The sequence below is a fragment of the Mobula hypostoma genome, chromosome 4 (genome assembly GCF_963921235.1).
Source record: "Mobula hypostoma chromosome 4, sMobHyp1.1, whole genome shotgun sequence".
NCBI lineage: Eukaryota > Metazoa > Chordata > Chondrichthyes > Myliobatiformes > Myliobatidae > Mobula > Mobula hypostoma.
The window spans coordinates 132,054,590-132,081,827 of record NC_086100.1 but is presented as its reverse complement, the minus strand read 5'-3'; the positions used below and the strand labels follow the sequence as shown (position 1 = coordinate 132,081,827).

Genomic DNA, 27,238 nt, shown 5'->3' with positions numbered 1-27,238 from the left:
CAAGTTGCATGCCATCTTGGACAATGTCTCCCATCCACTACATAATGTACTGGTTGGGCACAGGAGTACATTCAGCCAGAGACTCATTCCACTGAGATGCAACACAGAGCGTCATAGGAAGTCATTCCTGCCTGTGGCCATCGAACTTTACAACTCCTCCCTTGGAGGGTCAGACACCTGAGCCAATAGGCTGGTCCTGGACTTATTTCCTGGCATAATTTACATATCACTGTTTAACTATTTATGGTTTTATTATTATTTAATTATTTATGGTGCAACTATAACGAAAACCAATTTCCCCTGGGATCAATAAAGTATGACTATGACTATGACTATGACTATTTGAGGCACAGGTTGAGAGATTCTTGACTGGTCAGGGCATGAAGTGATATGGACAGAAGCAGGAGATTGGGGCAGAGAGAGAAAAATGGATCAGATATGATAAAATGGCGAAACAGACTGTATGGATCAAATGGCCTAATTATGCTCCTATATCTTACTGTCTTATGAACTTATTATTCAGATTCATCTATTATGTGTATTGTCTACAATTAGGAAATAGGAAAACAGTTTCCAAGCCTTGTTCTATTGAATAGAGGTACATCCATACACACTGAGCCTCGTACACACTTCTGTGAAAGAGCAGTAACCCAGCACAACTAGTCCCCTTCACCCCATTCCCACCCATCACCAGCTCTGCATGTATTATTAACAGAGCACAGTTTAAAGCTGTAAATGCTTGGGATGAAGTTGTTATGGTTGATTTATATTCTGTTTCTGAGAATTAAGCGTTTTGGCAGAAGAAGTGGCATAAACTGGATAGTCCAGCCAGCAATAATGAAAAGAAGCCGAAACTGCCCTAGTTAGCAAAGAAAGTTGATCTTTGTTTCCCTTGGCCCACTGTTCTCAGCTCACAATTATAGTGAACACAATTAATATAGCTATAGCATTGGATTTATCTCTGAGCCCATGCATGTCAGTATCTGATGTGCTGAAACATTAATAAGAGCCAGAAGACTTCCTCAGTATTTGCTTATGCAATGACAGGATCTAATCCTCGAGATGTCATTGCAGTCTGAGAGGGGTAATAAAGATAAGGGAAGGAGGATAGTAAGGGCAATTTTAAAATGACTGCTATTTCATTCTTTCTGAGGAATGGTGAAAGAACCCGTAATATATTGCCAGTGATAATCCAAGAAAGTGAAGGAGATTCAGGAAGTTTTCCTGGTCATGGTTATTGTTGTGTCTGTACAACTACATATCAATTAAAATAAAAGCACTCCTATGGGAGATGGCTTTAACTGGGAGAGAGGGAGAGAGGGAGAGAGGGAATCAATTTCCCTTTTACAAACCATTTTCAAATAAACATGCTTTCACCATAACTATCTTCACTATATGAAGGATTCAGTCTTTTGAGTGTCACTCTTTTTCCTTCAAGATAGTGCCTTTGAACCTGTAGAGTGGTATTAGGTTTTGCAGGTGTCTTGTCAAAAGTAACTTTCTCTGTTGCCCATGTCATGTTGCTGAAAGTGACATGATCATCACTGAGAGGTAAGTCTGGTGGCTTTAATGTGCCCGACTTGTTGGATATAGTCAGTGCAGGTGGCTTCTTTGGCTGAGCATCCAGTATCTGGTCCACATGATGTCTCCATGTATGATCTCCAGCATCCACTGTATACATCTGTGGTCCAGTTCTTGTAGCTCTCGTACTGAGTGTCCACCTGTCTTCTCGGTAATCATGCGCTAGGACTTCCTGTCCAATCTCGAAGCTCCTTGTTGATTCATTTGGCAACTGGCTGAACTGTTTATTCTGCATTTTCCTCTGTAGGTCTGGTTTCAGGCGGTCTACGCGAGATCTCAGATAAACAGCTTTGCAGGTGTTTGATTTGTCATCACATGAACAGAATTCTGATACACAAAAAAGGAAATTGTCCACTTTGTGCTGTAGAGAAATGTCCTCCTTGTCCATTGCTTTAACGACTTCTTGAAGGATTGGATACACTTTTGAGCTAACCCATTCATTGTTGGGTGGTGAGACTGACTTGAAATGTTTGATGCTATTTTTCTTCATGAATAGTCTGATCTCTTTTTATGTGTATTGTGGCCGTTGTCACTCAAAATTTGTTCAGGTAAACTATATCTGTTGAAGGTGGTCCTCAGGGTGAAGACAGTCTTTTCTGATGTGGTTGAATTCATTGGTAGACCTGGCTACTTCAAATGAGCATCTACAGCAATAAGAAACATGGAGTCCATGAATGGCCCAGCAAAGTCATTATGTAGTCTTTGCCATGGTGACAACGGCCACTCCCACGGGTGTAATGGTGCCTGTGAGGTTGCATTTTGAACTTCATGGCTTCCCGAATAGTTTTTGGTGAAGTCTTCAATATGCCTATCTATTCCTGACCACCACACGTAGCTCCGGGCAAGAGTCTTCATCTTAACTGTACACAGTTATCCTTCATACAGATTTTCTAACACTCTGGTGTGCAGTTTAGAGGGAACCAAAGCACGAAATCCACACTTCTGCATTCTGTGACATACAGAGAGTTAGTCACATCTTACTGAGAACTCTGGAAACATAGGATTATTGTGAGCCGGCCATCCTTACATGGTGATGTCATAGACTTTTGACAATGTCAGGTCATTCCTTGTTTCTTTTCGTACTTCAGAATTTGTTACTGGCAACTGGTCCACCAATGCTGTGTGGAACACCTCTGATGGGTCACAGAATGAAGAATTTTCTTCTTCAGTTGTCAACAGTGGAAGATGTGACAAGCTGTCAGTGTTGCTGTGTTGTTTGAACTCTATGTCATAAGAGTGGGGTCCCAGGAAAAGTGCCCATCGTTGCAATCGGGTAGCGGGTGTCAGTGGAATTCCCTTCCTGGGATTGAAAATGGACATAAGGAGCTGGTGATCAGTTGTCAGCGTAAACTTTTGCCCATACAGGTAGTAGTGGAACTTCTTTATTCCCCATACGAGACGAAGGACTGCTTGATCAATCTGTGCAGAGTTGAGTGATCTTGAAGCAAGTACAATTGGGTGTTCAGATCAATCTTTCATAGTCTGTGTCAAAATGGCTCCAATGCCTTAAGGGGTCGCATCGAACACCAGTCTGATGGGCATAGATGGGCCATAATGTGTGAGCAGTTTATGGGATTTATTAGTCTCTTTGTTTCCTTAAATGCTCTTTCACATCTTTCTGATCATTCACATTTTGCTCCTGTCTGTAACAGTGTGTTCAATGGATGTAGCACTGTAGCAATGTTTGGGAGATACTGGGGGTAGTAGTTTACAAGACTCAAATATGACCTGAATTGTGACACATTTTCTGGTTTGGGTGCCTGCAACACTGCTTCAATCTTCTCTTGTGACTGCTTGACAACGGCATGTCCACAATATGAGATTTAATTCTTGAAAAACTCACGTTTCTCTCTCTTTGTGTGCAGACCATACTCACTCAGACCGGTCAGCACTTTACCAAGGTTCTGGAGGTGCTCTTCATCATTCTTGCCAATCATGATGATGTCATCAAGGTAACATTGTGTTCCTGGGTTATCTTGGAGCACTTGGTCCATTGCTCTTTGCTAAATTGCTGGAGCTGATACAATGCCAAAGGCAAGATGATTATACTGGAACAGTCCTTTGTGAATGTTGATTGTGAAGGACTTCCTCCATAACTCCTCAATCTCCATTTGCAGATAGGCTTGTGACAAGTCAATCTTTGAAAACCTCTCCTCGTCTGCCAAAGATGCAAAATTATCTTCTATTCGTGTCAGTGAATACTGCACAGTATGCAACACAGGATTAATGCTCACTTTGAAGTACCCACATATACGAACAGCACCGGTCTTCCCTTTCTTGATCACTGGGACAATGAGCATGGCCCAATCACTCCACTCAACCTTGGTGAGAATACTAGACGCCTCCAAGCTCTGAACTTCAGCATCCAGTTTAGGATGTAATGCTTAGGGCACTGGATGTGCTTTATGGAATCTTGGAGTTGCTGCTTCATCCAGTTCAATTCTGGCCTTCATGACAGTTCTCTTCTCAAACGCCTTCTCATTACAATTAAGCTGCTACGATATTCTGTGGTTAGTGCTACCATTTGGGCTGCAGTTGCCTGTAGATGACACATTGAGAGCTTTGATTGTATGTCAGTCTGGTTGGATTTTTCTCAACCGTTCATGCTCAGAAAGTTCTGGCCCTCTGCTTTTTAATATGTAAAGCTCTAACTGCAGTGTTTGGCCTCCATATGTCACATTCAGGGTCTTTAGCATCACTGAGGTCTCTTCTAATGGCAGCTTAGAAAACAGTCGGTTGTAGTCAGCCTCTGGAATAATGGACAAAGCTCACCCTATATCTAGCTCCATTTTTGGTTTTACACCAGACACATCTATTGTGATCCATATGATTTTGTGATCTGCTTCAGACATGCTCTGCAGTTCTCGGCATGACAGCTCATCTTTGTCAGACTTTGTGTTGTCTGATTCAGTTGCTCTTGAGTCACTCTATGCATTTGTTTAGTTTTGTGTTTGAAACTTTTCACTCTGTGTGGTTTTTCTCTTTGATTGTGTTTTTTGTCTGATTTACACATTCTCTATGTGACCTTGTCGGTGACACTTTCTGCAAACTTTTTCTTTGAACCAGCAATCATTTTTGCATCTTGGGAGGATTTGCCACATCAATAACATTTCTGGCTTTTTGCACCATTCAGGCACATTTTGTCCATTTCACATACTAAACTCTTTTCTGCAGTTCTGTTGCATCCTTTGCTGTGGTCTCTAATAATTTTGCAATGGTCAATGCCTGTTCTAAAGTTAGTTCTCTTTCTGATAGTAGCCTTTTCTGAGTGCTTTGACTATGCATGCCACATACAAGCCTATCCCATAATGCACCAGAAAGTCCATCTCTAAAGTCACAGTATTCGGAAAGTTTGCACAGTTCTGCAATGCTTTCATCATTTGACTGGTTACTTCTGTTAAATCTAAATCTCTCGGTTACAGTATTACTAGTGGTTAAAGGCTCAAGTGAAATTGTAAAATTGTAACAATTTCATCGAATGTCTTGCTTGCGGGCTTTTCAGGAGTCATTAAGTTGTGTAAAAGCCGGTGCGTTTTAGCACTCTTTAAGCTAAGAAACAGGGATACTTTCTTTTCCTCATCCACATTGTTCACATTACAATACAGTTCAACCCTATCAATATGCGATCCCCCGTCCTCAATAGTGCTGAAAGTTTCCCCACTAAGGCCATCATCACAGTATTTTCACTTTAACTTTGCCAGTTGTATGTCTTTGACTGCATACCGTGCACTCTTACTCATGTGTCCCTGTGATCATGTTCGTGACTCTGTGGCTGCCTTCTCTGTACTGATTAATTCCTTCTCTCTCTGTCTCTCTCCAAAGTCCATCATCCCTTAACTGTTGGTGCTGTTAGTGAAATTCAGGTTTGTACTCGTTGCCAATTTGTTGTATCTGTACAACTACATATCAATTAAAATAAAGCACATACGCAGATGGCTTTAACTGGAGTATTCACATTGCAGGGGGAGAGAGAGAGAGGGCAATGTGCATGCTTAGACCAGTGGTACCCAACCTCCGGGCCGCGGACCGATACATTGCTGCGAAGAACGCAGCGGTGCAGCGGTAGCCAGAATGCACCCAGCACATCTTTAAGAAAAAAGCCGAAGTAAACAAGTTAATTAAAATGTCGGCCCAGATCAGAGGCGATTGCTGCTGCACCACTGCATTCTTCGTGGCAATGTATTGGTCCGCGGCCCGGAGGTTGGGAACCACTGGCTTAGACAACAGATCAATGCGCATAGGTAAGTTATTAGTCCATACCTCGTGCTGAGGGGAGTTATTGCTCTAAAATAAATAGACCATGCATTACATTTATAGTCTCAATGTACCTGTTGCAGATTTGAGCACTTCCTCCTTTCAGAACCAACTAGAACTTGAGAGAATTTAAATTCATAGAGTTGTACAGCACAGAAAGAAACCCTTTCACCCCATAATATTTAGACCAATCTTTTTTGCCTAACTATATGAAAGTCATTTGCCTTCATAGGAACATATCCACAAAAATGTTAAAAATTAATAAGTGAAATTCCTTTCAGGAAGCTTAACCTCTGCCCCTGGGAAGTGGGGCAGGGTAATGAAGATACGCATTAATATCATAAAATAATTAAAAACAATTTAAAGATATAGCTTCCGTTCAATGAAAAGAATTTAGACTTACCTGATAGATAGCCCGCAGACTAGTTTTTAACTTGTATATTTTCAGATAGAATCTAGGTCAAAAATGCAAAGAAATTTTCAAGCTTTTCTGAACAGATTTTCCATTCTATTTACAATCAAGTTTTGTTGCTGTGTCCTTTTTGGCTTTGAGGATATGAGTGAATTCCATTTGTGAAATTAATTACAATGGTATACAGTAGCAACTGACTTCAGAATAATCTCCATGCTTTCATAAATTGGACATAAAAGATTTTTCAGACTTACACCAGTGATTAGAATTTCAATATTTATTTGAATGTCCCTAAAGGGACATGAAAGGCAGATTATAAATGTATCTGGAGCAAGGCACACAAAATGCTGGAGGAATTCAACATATCAGGCAGCGTCTATGGAGGAGAATAAACAGTCGATATTTCAGGCCAAGATCTTTCCTCAGGACTGAAAAGGAAGGGGGAAGATGTTTATAAAGATGTCTTCTTTTTTTTTCAAGTGGATTTTATATTTAACATTATACACATGAGTTTGGTCAGAAATCTAAACCATGTTCTCTGTTTTGCTTCCAATAATGCCCAAACACAAATTCTATGTCCTACCTATGTCATTTTTGTACATATAGATCTTCATGCCAGACAGCGTAAATAGCAATGTTTGTACATCCATTAACTCTTCCAAATTATTGACTATTTTCATATTGCTTTGTTCTAGTTGCATTCATATTTAACTGGATTGGATTCTTTTTAACCTTCTGCTCAACCAATACAATTGCAGGAAGATATGGGGCCATTTCTGGATTTGGGCTGTCCCTTATAAAGTGGATTCTCATTGTTAGGGTAAGTATTCAATATCGGTGAAAAAGCCATGCTTTTTTTGGTAAAAGTCTACCCTTTATTTGATTGTTAATGTTTTGACAATAGCTGTGCTTAAGGATGGGATAGTGAGCATTATTATTATTGACAGGATCTACATACTAAGGCCATTACTGGCCTTGGAGCACAAACTAAGTGTGTTTGCACCTTAGGAAAATCAAGGGTTTTAGCTGGGATCTCCATTTTGCCTTGAAATATCTGTTTTGTATCAAAAAGTTTTAAATATGCTAGTTTCCCAAATTTCCTTTAGTTTTTATGTGCAGGATGCTTTTAACTTATATGCCTAAATCCTAAGAGTGTAGAGAGCCTTCAGAGTAGATAAGATGTTATGGAGAGATACATTAGTTACAGAAGGGTAGTTTCTATTCATAGGATGTCCAGTAGGGAAGAGATGGGAAAGAGCTCATAATCTGATAACGTTATTGAAGGGTTAACATACTGTGTACGTAGAACAATGTGGTGTTGGCCTTTCAACCCAATAAGTCTGCGGTAACCATGACACCAATTTAAACTAATCCTTCCTGCTTGCACATGGTACATATTCCTCTAATACGGCACATATTCTAATCCATCAGACCCTGACACTCCAACTTAAACCATTCAAGTTTAGATAGTTTTGTTGGACTAACAAACTAACAAGGTTTGTCCAACGTCTTCATATAGATAAAGTACTCCAAAGCCAATAAATTACTTTCACAAATATTGATAGATACGTTTCATTTAATGGCCACTATAAAAAGGTTCTTTATTAATAATGAGATAACTGAAAATACATTCATGTTAGGAGATCACTTCTCTTGTTCAGAGTCTAAAACTATAAGGTATATTCACAGGCTGAAAAGGTTCAAGGTTTAGAATTACAATCAAAGAATTTTGTTTTCACTTAGAAACATGTTAGACTTTGGACTTCTCCAGAGTGCAATGATGTTCAGTTACAGAGTTAATTCAGGGTTGAGATTTGTAGAGATTCTGCATATTGGTATGATCTATGGAAACTGGGATCAGAATGGGAAAGTGGAGTTTAGGTGGAATATCAGTAAAGGATTTCTGAAAAGGCAGAGCAGACTTCAACCTACTTTTTGCTTCTTAAACCTCAGAGTTGTGTTTTCATACAAAATATTCTTATAATTGCATACATTTGTATTTTCAGTTCTCCGATTATTTTTTCGGTTATTTTGAGGGTAAGCTATGGCTCTGGTGGAGTTTTCTGGCTGTTGGTAAGTTATCTTTCAATTTAAGTTGATGTGTTATATTTGCTAAAGCTCATTTCTTTGAATAGAGTTTGTTGTGAGTTGGGCATACATATTGTTATGTCTGAAAATGGAAATAACATTTCTCATAGCTTCAAGTTGCCTTTGGTAATATCAGCAGTCAAATATTTAAAATGGTCTTACTGACTTCTCTGCTATTTTGGTAGAAATGTTAATCAATTAATTACATTAAATAATATCTAGTTAAAATGAAGAGCTTTAAAATGTTATCTAAATGTCTTTTGTTTACTAATTTACAAAGAATAATTTCTAGGTAATAAATATACCTCTCCCCAATTTATTATGTGCGATGTAACAAGGAAGTTTCACTCTGCATCATTCATTATGTTCTCATGAAAGATTCTTGAGTTTCAGCATAAAAAAAATCTACATGCTCATTACTTCAGTTAATAGCTTTGCATCTGATTTGGGCTATCAGTTTGCTCTTTAGTTTATCACAGGCTTTACGGATATCTTGCAATGTATATGAGATGTCGCAGGAGGATGCCATGATGTTTTTCTCTTTGTGTGACTGAATTCCTCCCATACACAGCAATAAATCTACACCTTATATTATAGGTGATTTGATTTTACTCAGTACTTTGGGCACCACATTCTGGTGACTTCTTTTCTGGCTGTTGGTAAGTTATCAAAGTGAGATTAACGCTAGGCACTACCAATGTGGTTGTCTGTAACATGAAGTGATGATACAGTGTCAAACCGCAGATATCAGTAACTTGATAAAACATAGGATGTCTTGTTGAAACTCTCAGATTTGAATGGCATTTGCACTGAAAAAATTCCCAGAGCTCTCACAAATGTGGTAAATCATAGGGATATACAAGGTATTTCCTTGCTGAATTTGAAAAGGATGACTGAAAAGATTGTTATAGGTTTGGTCACTTGTCACATTGACAGCTTTGTTTCCATTAGCCTGTATGAGTTATAAATGTTCGTTTTACTTGTGGCTTAATGCTTAGAAGATCATGGCTAACAATAAATGAGAACTGAGCAAATATATGTTTATCTCTGCTATATCTTCATTACATGCTTTGATGAATTCTTATGCACTAAATATTATTTCATTTTTTCATTAGCATATTGAATCTACAGTGACTTTATTGTATGTTTTCTGTGATTCCAAACAGTAATTTTATTTTAACAAAGCCATTTCTCTCAGGGCCAAGACAACTTGAATGTTCTATGGCATGAGGCTAGGTCTATAACTCGCATTCATAACGTAGGCACAAATAGTGCCAGGTATACTGAATGTACTGTTTCCTAAACATATATTTTTGATGTTTCATGACTTGCACAAATTTGGATTAGTCAGATTGGGTACAAGAAATTGTTGTCTTCTCAATGGCTGCAAAGTTAAATGGCAGTCTTTCTTAGATTACCTGAACAACTACAAGACATTCTACACAGAGAATCAAACATCAATATCACAAGTATTTTTGGCTGGCACTCTTGCATTAAATATTTAAAGCAACACCAGCTACCCTCCTAGATTCTTTATCTTGCTGCTCATGTATATTGTAACTGGTTCACCCAAGTAACTAAGGTAATTACATAGATATGGGCTAAACACTGCTGCTTTCTTACTGGCTATACTCAGAACTATACATGTTGCTCTTAAAAAAGAAAAACTAACCAAGCACAGCAATAATCTGTTGTATCCAAACTGTGTTTCTGTGATTCATACCTTGTCTTTGTCTTTAATAGAGCTGATCCAAATCTGAATTTTATTGTATAACTTTGATGAGAGGTTCAATGAATGATTTTGCTCTATTTCTATAAACATGATTTCAAAAGTCTGAAGTATTCTTTGCCTACCACTCAGTTGCATTTTCTTCTGCTGGAGTAGACACTAGAGATGTTTAACTTGGTACATTGGATTATTACTGTCACATGTAATAATAAGGTAAAGTGAAAACTTCATTTTGCATGCAACCCATACAGATTGTTTCATAACATCAGTACATCGAGTAGTACATGGGAAAATCAGTAACAGAGAGCAAAATATAGGGTTACCAGTTACAGAGAAAGAGTAGTGCAGACAGGCAATCAGATGCAAGGCCATGATGAGGTAGACTATGAGGTTAAGAGTCCATCTTAATATCAAAGACGTCCATTCAGTAGTCTAATAGCAGCAGAATAGAGGCTGTCCTTATTTTTTTGAATTGGAAGTCAAATTCAAAGTAAACTTTATTATCGAAGTATGCTTACGATACCATATACTACTTTGAGATTTATTTTCTTTAGGGCATTTGCAGGAAAATAATTTATGAAAAATTATATATAAGCAAAGACCGACAAATAACCAATGTGCAAAAGAAAACAAATTATGCAAATAAATACAAGTGAATAATACTGAGAATGAGAGTTGTAAGGAGTTCTTATAAATAAGTCTGTAGGTTGTAGAATCAGTTCAGAGTTGCGATAAGTGAAGTTTCCCCACACCAGTTTAAGAACCTGATGGTTGTAGGGTAATAACAGATTCCGAACCTGGCATTGTGCAACCTAAGGCTTCTTACCTCCTGCCCAATGGAAATAGTGAGAAAAGAGTGTGAGGAGAGTCCTTGATGATGGATGCTATTTTCTTGTGTAAGCTCTTCATGTCAATATGCTCAATGGTGGGGTGGGCTTTCTTTCTGATGGCCCTATGAGCTGGTCCCAGGACAAATCATCTCATATGATAATGCCAAGATTTTAAAGCTACTGATCCTCTCCACCTCCGATCACTTAATGAGGACCGGCGCTCTGCCTTCATCTTCCTGTCGTCGATAATCAGATTTTTGGTTCTGCAGATATTGATTGAGAGGTTGCTGTTGCAGCACAATTTAAACAGATTTTCTATTTCCCCCCTAAATGCCAATTTGTCACCACTTTTGATTTGGCCAACAACAGTAGAACCACCTGCAAACTTAAATACTCCACTGGAACTATACTTAGCCACACAATCATAGGTATAAAGTTAGCAAAGCACGCAACCCTGTGGCACACCTGTGATGATGGTCATTGTGGAGATGTTGTTGCCAATCCATACTGATTGGGGTCGGCAAGTGAGGAAACTGAGGATCCAGTTGCACAAGGAGGCATCGAGGCCTAGGTCTTGGAGCTTAGCGATGAGCTTCGAGAGGATGAGATGTTGAATGCTAAGCTGCAGTGAATGAAGATCGGTCTGATGTATGCATCTTCCTTGTCCTTGCTTCCAGAGCTGAGTGAAAGGCCAATGAAATGGTATCTGATGTTGACCAGTTGTGATGATCACTCCTCAGGCATATGTGCTTCATAACCAATGTCACGAAGCACTTCACCGTGGTGGATGTAAGCGCTGTGTCTCTGAGGCACCGCTTTATGAAGAAGACCTTGATGCTCGGGAAGCTAGTGCCCATGATGGAGCAGGTTGAGTTGCCAACCTACTGCAGCTTTTTCTGATCCTGTGCACTGGCCTATCCGTGCCAGATGGTGATACAACCAGTTAGAATGCTCTCACGGTACATCTGTAGAAATTTGCTAGAGTCTTTGGTGATATACCAAGTATTCTCAACCTCCCAATGAAATATAGACATTGTCATGCCTTCTCTGTAATTGCATCATTATGTTGGGCGCAGGGTAGATCAGCAGAGTTGTTGATAACCAGGAACTTGAACCTGCTCACTCTTTCCATTGCTGATTTCTCAATGAGCATCGGTATGCGTTCCCTCGACTTCCTGTTCCTGAATTCCACAATCAATTCCTTGTTCTTTCTGATGACAGCCATTCAATAACATCATAACCAAACGGATCAAGTTTCTTTGGTTTCAGTTCCACTTTCCACTTTTGTGCCCTTAACCCTATGGTTCAAATCTTTTTATTATTATTATCATCCAAGATTAACAAGAGTACAGCGAAGTAAGCAACACTTACAATGTCTCAAGAAAAAAAACATTATTTTAAAGATTGAAAAAAGAGAAAAAAAAACCCTACTAAGCAAGAAAAAGTGAGGGAAAAAAACCCTATTAGGTGTTCAACCCCGGAGCCATGCGTCATACAAAAAGCTTCTAAAGATAAACATCAAACCGCCAGTAATAAAAAAAAGTACCAAAAATTTACAATTAGATCATGGAGGAAATCTATCATTTAACTCAAATGATAATAATGAGCAAGTGAACCTCATCTTTTCTCAAAATCAAACATCTTGAATACATTTGAAGATTCAGCAGCCAAAATCTTTTAACGTAGGAGGTTCCCAAGCATCTCAGCTCTCTAGTAATCTGCCTCCACCCCTCATTGATAATTGTTCACCTCAAGACCCTGGAAATTGTAGGCAACTTCCTCTGTCTAGGGAGCTACCTCTTGGTGAAGGTGAACGTCAGTGATAAAATACAGCACAGCCTTCAATGTGCCAGCAACATTAGTCACTTCCTGCTCTATCTGTGAACATTTGTCTCATCAGTGAGCTCAGATCCCACAAAGAATTTAAGTTAGGTATGATTTGCCCTTTACCATGAATAAAAGCTGGTTCTTCTGTGAGTAAACAGTGACTGTTGTATTGCTAAGCACTGTGTATGAAGTCATTCTGTTGATGAATTTGGGCTTGCAGCCACTCTGAGGAGGTTTGACCCTGGAAAACAGTGCTCATAAACAATAAAATCTCACCTCAAAATAATTGGATGATTTGAGAAAAAGGAATAAATTTCCATCACCTCTCTAATTTTCAATATCACAATTTCATTATTTGATATTTCTAGTTCTGTCATTAATAGGCAAAGCACAATCTAGTCTTTAAAATACAGTGGAACGATGGTGGGGAAGGAGTCAACTATTCAAACCCCTTTAAACCAAATAGAACATACATAATTCTTGTTTAGGCTTTATTTATTTAGTTTGATATAAAATTTTGTACTGACTGACGCCCCTGAAAATGTTCACTACATTTTGTTTTGGTCACCACTGAATTTATGGAAATTTGCAATCTTGAGCTATGGGGAAATAGCTTCTACTCATCTGTAACTCGAGGTAATTGAGGATAGTATAGGTAAAGTCACAAAAAAGCATTTTCACATATAAAGGTCTGTTCAGAGTAAAGTTAGCATATGCCAGTGAAAGACAGCCTGAGTGTAGATAGATTTTCCATAAAATTTCTAATAGACAGATATGTAACGCTTCAATTTTTCTGATGGGCTGCGTTTCATTGACTACTATTTATCTGTTTGACAGAAAGTAAGTCTGTGTATGCTTAGTTAACAATGGCGTGGCATGAGAATATAGTGGTTAGTGTAACTTTATTACAGTGCCAACAATCAAAAGATCAGGATTCAATTCCCAATGCTGTCTGTACGGAATCTGTACGTACTCCCCACCATCGTGTGGGTTTCCTCTGGGTGTTCTGGTCTCCTCCCACATTCCAAAAATGTACAGGTTAGGGTTAATAAGTTGGGGGATGCTATGTCGGCACTGGAAGGATGGCAACGATGCAGTCTGTCCCCAGCATGTATTTGGATAGGGTTGGTTGTTGACAGAATAACACATTTCACTGTACATGTTGAAAAAGCTAATCAATGACATTTTGAACATATTAATGGATGCAGCCATTAGATGCATATAGGTTCCTAATAGGCATTATCTCATGATTGAACGTGATTCATTTGGTAGGTACTGAGGTGCCACGGGCAAAACGCAGTCACTTTGAGATTACTCAGTGTGCAGTTGGCACAGTGTTCATGATCCCCATTAATTTCATTAGCGTTGCTGGGTGACAGATGAGGAGGCAGGGTAGTAATCCTTCCTTACCAGGATCAGATAAAGTCTAGCCATGAAATGACCACAGGCTTTATCTGTGAGTGATAATCCTATGCCAGTCAGATATGGCGCAGGATAGTCTACCAATAACAAACACAGAAATTCTGCAGATGCTGTAAATCCAGAGTAACACACAGAAAATGCTGGAGGAATTCAGCAGGTCAAGCAGCATATATAAAAAGGAATATGGAGTCAACGTTTCCGGCCAAGACTCTATCGGGACCTGCATTTTGTGTCTGGTGGTCTACCAACATTATTTTTCATTTTCTGGGTAAGTTACGTTGAGGTAACACAGTTGCATAGCAAGAAGAATTGCACGCTCACAGCTCAGTTCCATTCTGATCTCTATTGTTTTCTGTGTGGAGTTTGCAAGTTCTTGCTGCCACTATATGAGTTTCCTCCAAGTACTCTAGTATCCTCCCACATCCCAAAAATGTGCAGGTCAGTAAGTTAGTTGTGCACAGTATGTTGCACGTTGTTTTTTGACGAATGGTCAAATCTGAGATGAGCTGATGGGAATGAAGGAAAAATAAAATAGGATTAGTGTAATTAAATTGATGCTTGATCATTAGTGCGGACTTGGGTCCAGGGGTCAATTTCCATGTTGTATAACTCTATGACTAAGTAAGTATCAACAGTTTGAGAATTAGGGACTATCCTATGATTGGCCATTATATAATACTAACAAAGCTTACAGATATTATAACTATGACATGGTTCAACAAATTGCAGTTTCCACTTGATCCACTTTTTGTACATATTGGATGCTTTTTCTGTGTTAGGTTGGTTAAAAACAAACAAGTCTATTGCCACATGAGGGCACTGTGGTCATTTTCAGAAACCAGCTGATTAATTTGGCTGTTGATATTTACATATCCAGAGACTTGCACACAAAGTCAACATTTAACATGGATAATCAAATTACATCAAGTAATTGCTAAAAATAATCAATTTTGTTCTACATATTACTGTCAATTTAGCATATATTAATACTCATTATAAAAGAATGATCTTTGTTAATCGTCATCAATGCATTATTTGGTAAAGTTAATCTGCAACCACAAAGCTTTAGAAATGATTTTTTACTGAAAACAAGCAATGTAACCTTGTGCAAATTTAAATTAACCTATTTGAGATAATGGCTTTCAATAAGATTTTGATCTTGCACCTTATACCTGAGTTGCCGTTGGTTTATGATCTGGAGTCTTTCACGTGCTTTGTAACTCAATCTCGGGTGGCTATTTTTCTTCCACTGGGGATTTATGGACACTTCATTATTAAATGTTGTTTATTGTTATTGGCATTTTCTGTCAATTAATTGAAAAATAAGTTTGTTCTCTGGTCTTAATGAGACATACTTGAAATAAGGTTGTCTGTAACTGGCAAAACCTTTCTGTGACAAAGTTTAATTATATTGAATTTGAACAAAGAAGGCAAGGTAAATGTTCACAGCTTTCAATAACAGAAATGGTAACTGGGTAACATGTTTGTAAGGACCAGAGGATGGATGATAAAAACAATCTATGATTTGAAATGTTCTCATTGAAAGGGCAGTGAAAGGAATTGGGCTCTGGGCTCTGGGCTCTGGGCTCTGGGCTCTGGGCTTTGGGCATTAGATGTTATAAGAAAGAGAAATGAAAAGAGTAGGATTCCATCCCCTGTCCTTGCATTGAAAGAGAACGGGCATTGGGCATGAAGGACGACTGATCTTGGGGTTTGGAGGGAAAGGATCCCTCAGATTAGTGGCAAGGAGAGAAAGCATTGTTTGATTAGAAAATTGTATTGGTAAATGATTCCTGAATTATGAGATGGAAGGTAAAGGCAAGTGTGACCACATTACCATTCAGGCAGAAGGGAGGATCGAGGGCAAAGGTACAGGAAATGATATGGATTTGCTCAGACTGTCACTTTGTATAAGAGCAAAGGAATTATTCTGACTTTAAGATAGATTAACAAAAGAAGTGCAACCGGTCCTTTGTTGGTATCTCATTACTATTAATAAATTTCCACGTGGCTGGTTGAAGAAAAGTAATTTATAGTTACAAAGTATTTTGAATAGCGCTGTTAATCTGAATGTCATTGTCTTGCTGTGGGGGAGCAAGAAAGAGGAACGGAAACTTGAAGTGGTTAAAAAAAAAGGGAGTGAGGGAGAAGAAATAGAGAGAGAGAGAAAGAAAGCTAAAAGAGGAATAGTTTAAAAGGGTTAAAGAGAACATGAGAGACAAATAGAGAGGTGGGGTGAAGAGAACTGACTCAAATCTGGTGGCTGTAAAACAGGCAGTGAATCAAACTGATCACTGGCTTTCTTTGGAATTTATTTTTTATGGAAGTTCATCATCAAACAAACATTTCCACAAGATGTTTTTCAAGATACTGTACACAAATATCATATAGTCATGTTTGTCACAAATCTCCACATAATATTTATCTGAGGTATACACTTATAGAAAGGAGAGGAAAGCAAGAACAATCAAAAGAAGAAAACTATGTACAAAGTAGGGAGTGATCTTTTTTTTACAATATATTCATTGACTTGTGAGAATAAAATCAGGCCTATGAGGTGTTATATAGTTAAATCATTGTTCCCAGTATGAATCAAATTGTTCCAACTTATGATAAACAGATGCACTGGCTTTCAATTAAATATACAAATTTCCAAATGCTTTCGTCAAAAGAAATCTGTATGACTGGGTCATATGCAGCAACTAAGTAATCTACCAAATTGCACATCTTTGAGACATGGGGTGGGAGGATGTGGGGAGACAGAGAACCCAAGGAAATCAACGCGATCATGGAGAGAAAGTGGAAACACCACATAACAATACCGAAGCTCGGGAATGATCCAGGATCTCTGTCACTATGAAGCAACAATCTACTTGGTATCCTTTACAAGAGGTCTGGAATCTGTAAGAACATGGCATACAACAATCCTTCGTTCATTATGTACTACGTCGTATGACATGGGCGATCATGGTCTTTCCATGACTGTGTTTATTCTTAGCAAATTTTTCTACAGATGTGCTTGGCCATTGCCTTCACCTTCACAAGACAGGTGACCCCAGCCATTAACAATATTCTTCAGGGATTGTCTGCTTGGCATCAGTGGTTGTATAACCAGGATTTGTGATATGCACCTGTTGCTCATACAACCACCTACTACTAGCTCCCATGGGTTCATGTGACCCTAATCGGTGGGTGGCGGGGGGGCTAAGCAGGTGCTACTCTATGACCAAGGGTGACCTGTAAGCTAGTGGAAGGAAGCAGTGCTTTATATCTCCTTTGGTGGAGACATACCTCCACCCCACTACCCATCATAAAACAACATGCCTCTCTAGGTCAATCAAACTAAAGAAATCTGTTGATCCATGCCAAGTTATGTGCAGAAGTGTAATGTAATATATACTTATATGTTGAATCATATTAAAAGAAAGCTGTGATTATCATTTGAAAAAGAAGGCATTTTGTGATTTGACAAGTTAACTTCGGGTGTGATGATTAATTCTCCTGGTGGAAAACAGTGTAGCCAAGCCTTTGGAGGAGTCAGTCAACTTGGATGGTAATATACGGATTTCCAGGTCTAATTGTTCAGGTTTAAATGGCAAAGATTGCTATTCCATCTTCTCTACAGTAGAAAGAAATGCTAACCACTAAGCCTGGACAAATATTTCATTTGTTTAATAATATCCTCAGTGACAGATTGCCCATCTATTTGTACTGAACGTGACCATATTCCTAGTGGTGTAATAATTCATGCTTATTTGAAAAGACTCTGTAGATTCATCCACTGTCTGCTGTTACAGCCTGAGGTTGAGATTTACCAGGAATGACTTCTGAAGTCTGCGGTTTTAAAACTCTGCCTTTCCTTTACCCCTTATTGCTTGAAGACATACATAAAAATACTGGATAAGATTACCATTCAAAAAATGCTGGCTGCTTAAGATTTTTTTTCCACTGTGCATGCGTGTAACTCTCAAAGCCACATAGTTTGAAATGGACGAAGGTGATCAGCCTGCAGCATTGTCAGGATTATTCGTCTTTTAAGTCATAACACATGTTGTCTCATAGTGGCTATGTTCTTTTTGTACGATTACACAGTTGTTCTGCCTATTTTGATCATTTATGAATTCATTATATTTTCTTTTGTAAGGTTACTCGAAAAATTTCTTTTTGCCAGTTTGCAGCTAATTTACATTGATAAGCATGGGTATTTTGGGAGTAGGATGATTTATTTAATTAGCAAACATTTGATTATGTTTCTTAGTGTGATTCTTTGTTTAAGACCTTCCGTAAGCCTGATGCATGCCTTCTAACTAAGAGCCAGGTCACTCAAGATGTTATTATCATAGAATCATAGAAACATACTGAACATTACAGAAATGGGCTCCTATGGTCCATTTCATCCATACCAGTCAAGAAACCCATTGATGCTAATCTCATTTGCCTGCATTAATCCTGTTTCCCATTTCTTTCCTACCCAGATGTTTGTCCAAACACCTTTATAACATTATAATAATATTTGTCTCAACTATCTCTTCTGCCAACTCATTCCATATATTCACCACCATTTATGTGAAAGCTTTCCCCTCAGATCTCCTTTATTTTTTCTCCCATCTCACTTCAAATCTGTCTCTCCAGTTCTACATTCTTTTGCCCTGGACAAAGATTTTGACCACATATCTCAAACTTTATAAACCTTTGTAGGGTCACTCCTCGATCTCCTACTGTATGTTCCTGTGATATTAAGCTCAGTGTATCAAATCTCTCTGTAACTACAGCCTTCCATTCCAGCCAACATCCTGATAAATCAATTCTGCACTCTCTGTATTGTTATTACATACTTCTAGTAGTGTGGCGACCAGAGCTATATGCAATGCTCTAAGCGTGCTCTAAGTAATATTTTGTACAAACTGCAACATGACGTCCCAACACTTATCCTCAATGCCTCAGCCTATGAAGGCAAACTTATCAATTTTTTTTCAATCATCCTCTCCACCTGCGTTGTCACTTCCAGGGAACTATGGACTTGTACTCCAAGATCTCTCTCCATACAACATTGTTCCTAAGGTCCTTGCCTTACCGTCTGTATGTTTGAACAGAACTTGACTTGTATTACCTCACACTTGTCTGGATTAAATTCTGTCTTCCACTGCTTCTCCCAACATCCTAACTGATCATTGTCCAACTTTTTTCGTTATTTATGATTCCAGCAATTTTTGTGATTGCAGTAATATTCAATACTCCTGCTGCCATAGTTTCAACTTTGCTATAATATAAAATAATCAGTGCCAACATGTTCAGGGGCACAAAATGCCTTAAGTTCTTTTATTTTCCCATTTTCCAGGGACACACTGGAATAAACTATTGTGCACAGTCATTTTGGAAGTGGCCAGGCTGCTATTTAGATCCAATCTGCAGAAAGCATTGAGGATGGGCCATTGCCAGAACACAAGAATTTTAAATGCTAAGTCATAATCTTGTACAAATGAAATCTCATATTTTATGCATTTGGGAATTTTGCCACTATTTGACTCTGAGAATAATGCCCCGATTGAAATATCCACAGTTGTACTTTAATGTAAGGAGCAATGCTGCCCTCAGAATTTCCACATCTTATGGGACTGTATTGGACTAATGGAAATGGAAAAGTGGCATGTCTCTGTGCTATAACTTAATAGCAGATATGTTTCTACCTAGAGGTGAACACAAGTTACTATCTGACCCACACTCCCGCTACACAATGTTAGAACAGAATATTCTTTAAAGAACCTGAAAATGACAGATTCCCATATGTAGAAGCAATTGCCTGAAGCTTCAGACTGAGTTTCAGAGCTGCAGGTCAAATAAATTGTTGCAAGTAATATTTCAATGAGTAAAATATATGAAAGTCTATGTTTAATTAGTGCCCTTCAATCAATGATCAGGCTATGAAAGGGTTTTGTGATGATTGCACATGCTCTATTCCATTGACAGCCCCTCAGATAATATAATATTCTGTATCTGTATGTTGTAAGATTTAGACTTTTGCTGATGATTAGTGCAAATGATACTTTAGTTTCAAACATTTAATATTTCCACAAGAGAGCACCTGATCCTTCAGCTTTAGACTTACAACATTATTATCTTCAACATGGATATGGAAGTTATTTGAACCAACCACATAAATATTGCGGCTACAAGACTGGTATTCTATGGTGAGTGGTTCCACCCTTTGACTCCACAAAGATTTCACACTATGGACAAAGGTATCACATGACAGATTACTCTCCCAAAATGCCGGAGGAACTCAGTTGTTCAGGCAGCATCTATGGAAAGGAACAAACATTCTGGACCAGAACACTTCATCAGGACAATGGTCCCAATTCAGGACAGGGATCTCAAGTGAAATATTTCCATAGATGCTGCCTGTCCTGCTGAGTTCCTCCACCATTTTGTGTGTGTTCTCTGGATTTCCAGCATCTTTAATTACTTTACTTTATTGCCACCAAACAATTGATACTAGAGCGTACAATCATCACAGCGATATTTGATTCTGTGCTTCACACTCCCTGGAGTACAAATCGATAGTAAATAGTAAAAATTTAAATTATAAATTATAAATAGAAAATAGAAAAGGGAAAGTAAGGTAGTGCAAAAAACCGAGAGCCAGGTCCGGATATTTGGAGGGTACGGCCTAGATCCTGGTCAGGATCCGTTCAGCAGTCTTATCACAAAGAAGCTGTTCCCAAATCTGGCCATAGGACTCTTCAAGCTACTGAGTCTTCTCCCGGAGGGAAGAGGGATGAAAAGTGTGTTGGCTGGGTGGGTCGTGTCCTTGATTATCCTGGCAGCACTGCTCCGACAGCGTGCGGTGTAAAGTGAGTCCAAGGACGGAAGATTGGTTTGTGTGATGTGCTGGGCTGTGTTCACAATCTTCTGCAGCTTCTTCCGGTCTTGGACAGGACAACTTCCATACCAGGTTGTGATGCACCCTAGAAGAATGCTTTCTACAGTGCATCTATAAAAATTAATGAGGGTTTTAGGGGACAGGCCAAATTTCTTCAGCTTTCTCAGGAAGTAAAGGTGCTGGTGGGCCTTCTTGGCAGTGAACTCTGCTTGGTTGGACCGCGTCTGGTCATTTGTGATATTGACCCCAAGGAACTTAAAGCTTTTGACCTGTTCCACTTGCGCACCACCGAGGTAAATGGGGTTGTGCGGTCCGCTACTCCTTCTGAAGTCAACAACCAATTCCTTCGTCTTGCTGTTGTTGAGGGATAGGTTATTGTCTTCGCACCATGCCACCAGGTTCTTAATTTTCTCTCTGTACTCAAACTCATCATTACCCTAGACATGGCTTACAATTATTGTGTCATCAGCAAACTTATATATTGAATTTGATGGAAACTTGGCTACACAATCATGGGTGTACAGTGAGTACAGCAGGGGGCTGAATACACAGCCTTGTGGGGCACCAGTGCTCACAGTGATTGTAGAGGAGAGCTTGTCCCCTATTTTTACAGCCTGGGTCCTGTCTGTGAGGAAGTTGAAGATCCAGCTGCAGATCAGAGTGCTAAGGCCTAGCTTCTGGAGCTTAAGAATCAGTTTATTTGGAATGATAGTATTAAAGGCAGAGCTGTAGTCAATGAAAAGGAGCCATGTATGCATCTTTATTCACAAGGTGTTCTAAGGAGGAATGTAGGGCCAGAGAGATGGCATCTACAGAATGTCTTGAGTTACATAGTACTCTCCACTTTGGTAGCAACTCCAAAAACATTCAGAAAGTTCAACATCACCCCTGACAAAACAGTTCACCTGATTGGTCTCCCATTACAGCCTGAACTATTTATTCACTTCACCATTAGCAGCCCGATGTGCACCACTTAAAAAATACAAAGTCAAAACTTGCCTAGGTGGCTTCTTCTATAATTCCTCATAAATCCGAGACATGTAAAAGGAAAAGGACAGCATGCACCCTGGAGTACCACCATGTGTAATTCCTCCCCAAGTAAAATAAGCAGTGATCCAAGACATCCTAACACTAGGGGGGTACCTTCACCACACTGCAGCAGTTCAAGAAAGAAAAGAAAGCTTGTTGCCACATCCCCAACAAAGACACCAAGTGTTGGTCTCAGCACACTCACAAATGAAAATAAAGGCTCTGTTTTAAGACGTAGACTAGAGAATCCTTTAATCTGATGTTCAAAGGGCAGAAGAACCCCTTTGAAATGTTGTAAGCTTGTAAGGAGAACATTGTCAGCTTTCGGAGAATCTAAACAAAAATATTCTGTAAACGGTGCACATAACTTCACTGTTGCTGATAAAGCTTCAGAAAAACACAAATCCCATGGAAGTTCCATGCAGGTATGTTACGTACAAATAAATTCAAATCCCAAACCCATACTTTTAGATGAGGATGCATCCATTTTAATTTCACGTTCAAATGTAGAAGGTTATATTACCTGTCCTTATTTTGATTCTGAGCTGTAGCTAACATTTCTGAGGTCTGCCTCATCAGAATTTGGATCAATGCTTCACCTCATTTCTGCACCGTCAATGTCCTGAATTTGTATCTTATGTTCCTGCATATACTGTATAGCAGTTACTGTGAGAGTAAAACACTATCAGAATCAGTACAGGAATAAAGGCGTAATGTACACAAAATATAAAGGTACAATTAAAATTAAAGGAAAATATCAAATGACACAGAAGTAAAAATGAAGCCAGCAATTTGTGATAAGGAGAAAATACTGGATTTTTTAACAAGCATGAAAAAATCTGCAAGTGCTGGAAGCCGAAAGCAACACACAAAATATGCTGGATGAACTCAGCAGGCCAGGCAGCATCTATGAAAAAGTGTTAGCAGTCAAAGTTTCAGGCCGAGACCCTTCATCTCGACCCAAGATGTCGACTGTTTACTCTTTTCCATAGATGCTGCCTGGCCTGCTGAGCTCCTCCAGCAATTTTTGTTTTTTTTAAACGATGCCTACCATACTGAAAAAAAAGATTGTTCAGTTCAAAGGTTGGAATAGTACAATGTGTGCTGTTAGATATTTGTAAATCAAGCATTGCAAAGCAATAGCAAGGCTATTCTCAATAACAAAGACCAGTAACATTGTCTACCTGCAGTTAACAAGCCCCAGGCCTCAGCTTACTTATGTTCCAAGGTGGTACCTTTAATTATCTATCCCTAATGCTGTAAGTAGCTACTGTGCTATAGCTGACAGGTCGGTTGTCTGTGGTGCTGTATTTCCCCGAGGTACTGAATGAATTACTGAGGCAGCCAGATTTATGGCAGACAATGTGCCAGTGTGGAAGCAGTTGATTATAGAGCTTTAATTACAACCTTCCTCTCAGAACGTCAGGCAGGGATACAAAGGCTGCCAGATTTCTCAAGGGACTTTGCAGCATGTAGAATTCAAACTTATTATTTAGGTTCCCTCCTATTTATTTTATAATAGACAGAATCAGAATCAGGTTTATTTCACAGACATATGTTGTGAAATTTGTTGTTTTGAAGCAGCAGTACAGTGCAAGACATAAAAAAATTACCATTAATTTGCAATAAAAAAGTAAAATCAAGAATAGTGCAAAAGAGGAAGAGTGTGGTAGCATTCCTGAGATTATGGAATGGTCAGAAATATGATGGTGGAAGGGCAGATGCTGCCCCTAAAATGTTCCTTTCTCTCCCCACTGATGTCAATAATGTGAAGAGTCTTGTCTTGGATGATGAGAGCCCCCAATTATGCATGCTGCCTTCTTTGACACCAGCTTTTGAAGACATCCTCGATGGTGGAGAGGCTAGTGCACCTGATGGAGCTGGCTGTGGCTGCAACACTCTGCAGCTGTTCCAGTCCTGTGCATTAGAGCCTCCCTACCAGGCAGCGACCAAACCACTCAGGGTGCACTCCTCAGTACATCTGTAGAAATTTGTTAGAGTCTGTAGTGACAGCCCAAATTTCATCAAACTCCTGATGAAATCTAGCTTCAGGTGTGCCTCATTCATGATTCCATCAATATGTTTGGCCCAGGATAGATACTCTGAGATGTTGACACCGAGGAACTTGAAGCTGCTTGTCCGCCCAACTTCCCCTTCCTGAAGTCCACAACAAGTTACTTGGTCTTGCTGATGTTGAGTGCAAAGTTGTTGTTACGATGCAACTCAACCAACTAATCTGCAGTATCTCACTCCTAAATGCCTTCTTGTTGCCATCTGAGATTGCCCTCCCACTGCCGAAAAAGAGCAAGGTGGCATGCCTGAATGACTATCGACCTGTGGCTCTGACATCAGTTGCTATGAAGTGCTTCGAGAGATTGGTTATGCCACTCATCAACCATAGCCTACCGGTCAACCTCGACGCTTTGCAATTCGCCTACCGGAGCAACAGGTCAACAGCAGATGCCATCTCTCTGGCTCTACATTCCTCCTTAGAACACCTGGAGAATAAAGACGCATACGTAAGGCTCCTTTTCATTGACTACAGCTCTGCCTTTAATACCATCATTCCAAATAAACTGATTCCTAAGCTCCGGAACCTGGGCCTTAGCACTCAGATCTGCAGCTGGATTTTCAACTTCCTCACAGACAGGACCCAGGCTGTAAAAATAGGGGACAAGCTCTCCTCTACAATCACTCTGAGTACCGGTGCCCCACAAGGCTGTGTACTCAGCCCCCTGCTGTACTCACTGTACACCCATGATTGTGTAGCCAAGTTTCCATCAAACTCAATATATAAGTTTGCTGATGACACAACAATTGTAGGCCGTATCTCGGGTAATGATGAGTTTGAGTACTGAGAGGAAATTAAGAACCTGGGGGCATGGTGCGAAGACAATAACCTATCCCTCAACGTCAGCAAGATGAAGGAATTGGTTGTTGACTTCAGAAGGAGTAGCGGACCGCACGACCCCATTTACATCGGTGGTGTGCAAGTGGAACAGGTCAAAAGCTTTATGTTCCTCAGGGTCAATATCACAAATGACCTGACTTGGTCCAACCAAACAGAGTTCACTGCCAAGAAGGTCCAACAGCGCCTTTACTTCCTGAGAAAACTAAAGAAATTTGGCCTGTCCCCTAAAACCCTCACCGATTTTTATAGATGCGCCATAGAAAGCATTCTTCTAGGGTGCATCACAACCTGGTATGGAAGTTGTCCTGTCCAAGACTGGAAGAAGCTGCAGAGATTGTGAACACAGCCCAGCACATCACACAAACCAATCTTCCATTCTTGGACTCACTTTACACCGCACGCTGTCGGAGCAGTGCTTCCAGGATAATCAAGGACACGACCCACCCAGTCAACACAGTTTTCATCCCTCTTCCCTCTGGGAGAAGGCTCAGGAGCTTGAAGACTTGTACGGCCAGATTTGGGAACAGCTTCTTTCCAACTGTGATAAGACTGCAGAATGGATCCTGACCCGGATCTGGGCCGTACCCTCCAAATATCCAGACCTGCCTCTCGGTTTCTTTTTGCACTACCTTACTTTCCATTTTTCTATTTTCTGTTTATGATTTATAATTTAAATTTTTAATATTTACTAATTTTTACTATTTTTAATATTTGTAATACAGGGAGCAGAAAGCACAGGATCAAATATTGCTGTGATGATTGTACGTTCTAGTATCAATTGCTTGGCGACAATAAAGTATAAAGATTCTGCCAATGACAGGGGTGATATCAGCGAATTTATAGATGATATTTGAGCTGTGCCTAGCTATACAGTCATGAGTGTAGATAGAATAGAGCACTGGGCTAAGTATACATCCTTGAGGCGGGCCTGTGTTGATTATTAGCAATAGGATGTTATTACCAATTGGCACTGACTGTGGCCTCTTGATGAGAAAGTCAAGGAGCCCATTGCAGAAGGAGGTACAGAGGCCTGAGTTTTGAAGCTTGTTGATTAGTTCTGATGGGATGATTGTGTTGCATGTCGAGTTGAGAACAATAATCAATAGCCTCGTACAGGTATTGCTGGTGTCCAGGTGGGTCAAGGCTGAGCCAGTGAGATTATATGTGCTATAGACATATTGTGGCAGCAGGAAAACTGCAGCAGATCTTATTCCTTGGTCTTACTCAGTAAGAGAAAAATACTGCCAAGAATGTCTCATTGCTATAACATAATGTTTACATTTAAGTATGCAAATGTTTTAAAGTTTTGTGTATAATAAGGCAGGAGATAATTTTCTGATCACTTTTCACTATGTAAGACAACAGTATTCAGTAACTGTGTTTTTGCAGTGTTCTTTAACAATGTTACTTCATAAGTATTTGTGTGGAATTGAGGAATAGGAAAGGTGTTGTGATGCTTATAGGGGTGTATTATAGACCACCTAATGGGGAGCGAGAATTGGAGGAGCAAATTTGTAAGGAGATAGCAGATATTTGTAGTAAGCACAAGGTTGTGATTGTGGGAGATTTTAATTTTCCACACATAGACTGGGAAGCCCACTCTGTAAAAGGGCTGGATGGTTTGGAGTTTGTAAAATGTGTGCAGGATAGTTTTTTGCAGCAATACATAGAGGTACCAACTAGAGAAGGGGCAGTGTTGGATCTCCTGTTAGGGAATGAGATAGGTCAGGTGACGGAGGTATGTGTTGGGGAGCATTTCCGGTCCAGTGATCACAATGCCATTAGTTTCAATATAATTATGGAGAAGGATAAGACTGGACCCAGGGTTGAGATTTTTGATTGGAGAAAGGCTAACTTTGAGGAGATGTGAAAGGATTTAGAAGGAGTGGATTGGGACAATTTGTTTTATGGCAAGGATGTAATAGAAAAATGGAGATCATTTAAAGGTGAAATTTTGAGGGTACAGGATCTTTATATTCCTGTTAGGTTGGAAGGAAAGGTTAAAAATTTGAGAGCGCCATGGTTTTCAAGGGATATTGAGAACTTGGTACGGAAAAAGAGAGGGATCTACAATAAATATAGGCAGCTTGGAGTTAATGAGGTGCTCGAGGAATATAAAGAATGTAAAAAGAATCTTAAGAAAGAAATTAGAAAAGCTATAAGAAGATACGAGGCTGCTTTAGCAAGTAAGGTGAAAATAAATCCAAAGGGTTTCTACAGTTATATTAATAGCAAAAGGGTAGTGAGGGATAAAATTGGTCCCTTAGAGAATCAG

At 39.4% G+C, this 27,238-nt stretch overlaps 1 protein-coding gene across 3 annotated transcripts in view; it reads left to right on the top strand.

Annotated features, from left to right (window-relative positions):
- Positions 1 to 27,238, top strand: part of LOC134344933 (NEDD4 family-interacting protein 1-like) — a 99,747-nt gene that overhangs the window by 13,607 nt on the left and 58,902 nt on the right. For 2 of the 3 annotated variants that reach the window (XM_063045065.1, XM_063045066.1), the window contains exons 3-4: positions 6,943 to 7,067; positions 8,254 to 8,320. In XM_063045065.1, coding sequence (XP_062901135.1) covers positions 6,943 to 7,067; positions 8,254 to 8,320 — 192 coding nt within the window. The remainder of the gene's footprint in view (positions 1 to 6,942; positions 7,068 to 8,253; positions 8,321 to 27,238) is intronic. The other variant, XM_063045067.1, reaches the window with a different exon arrangement.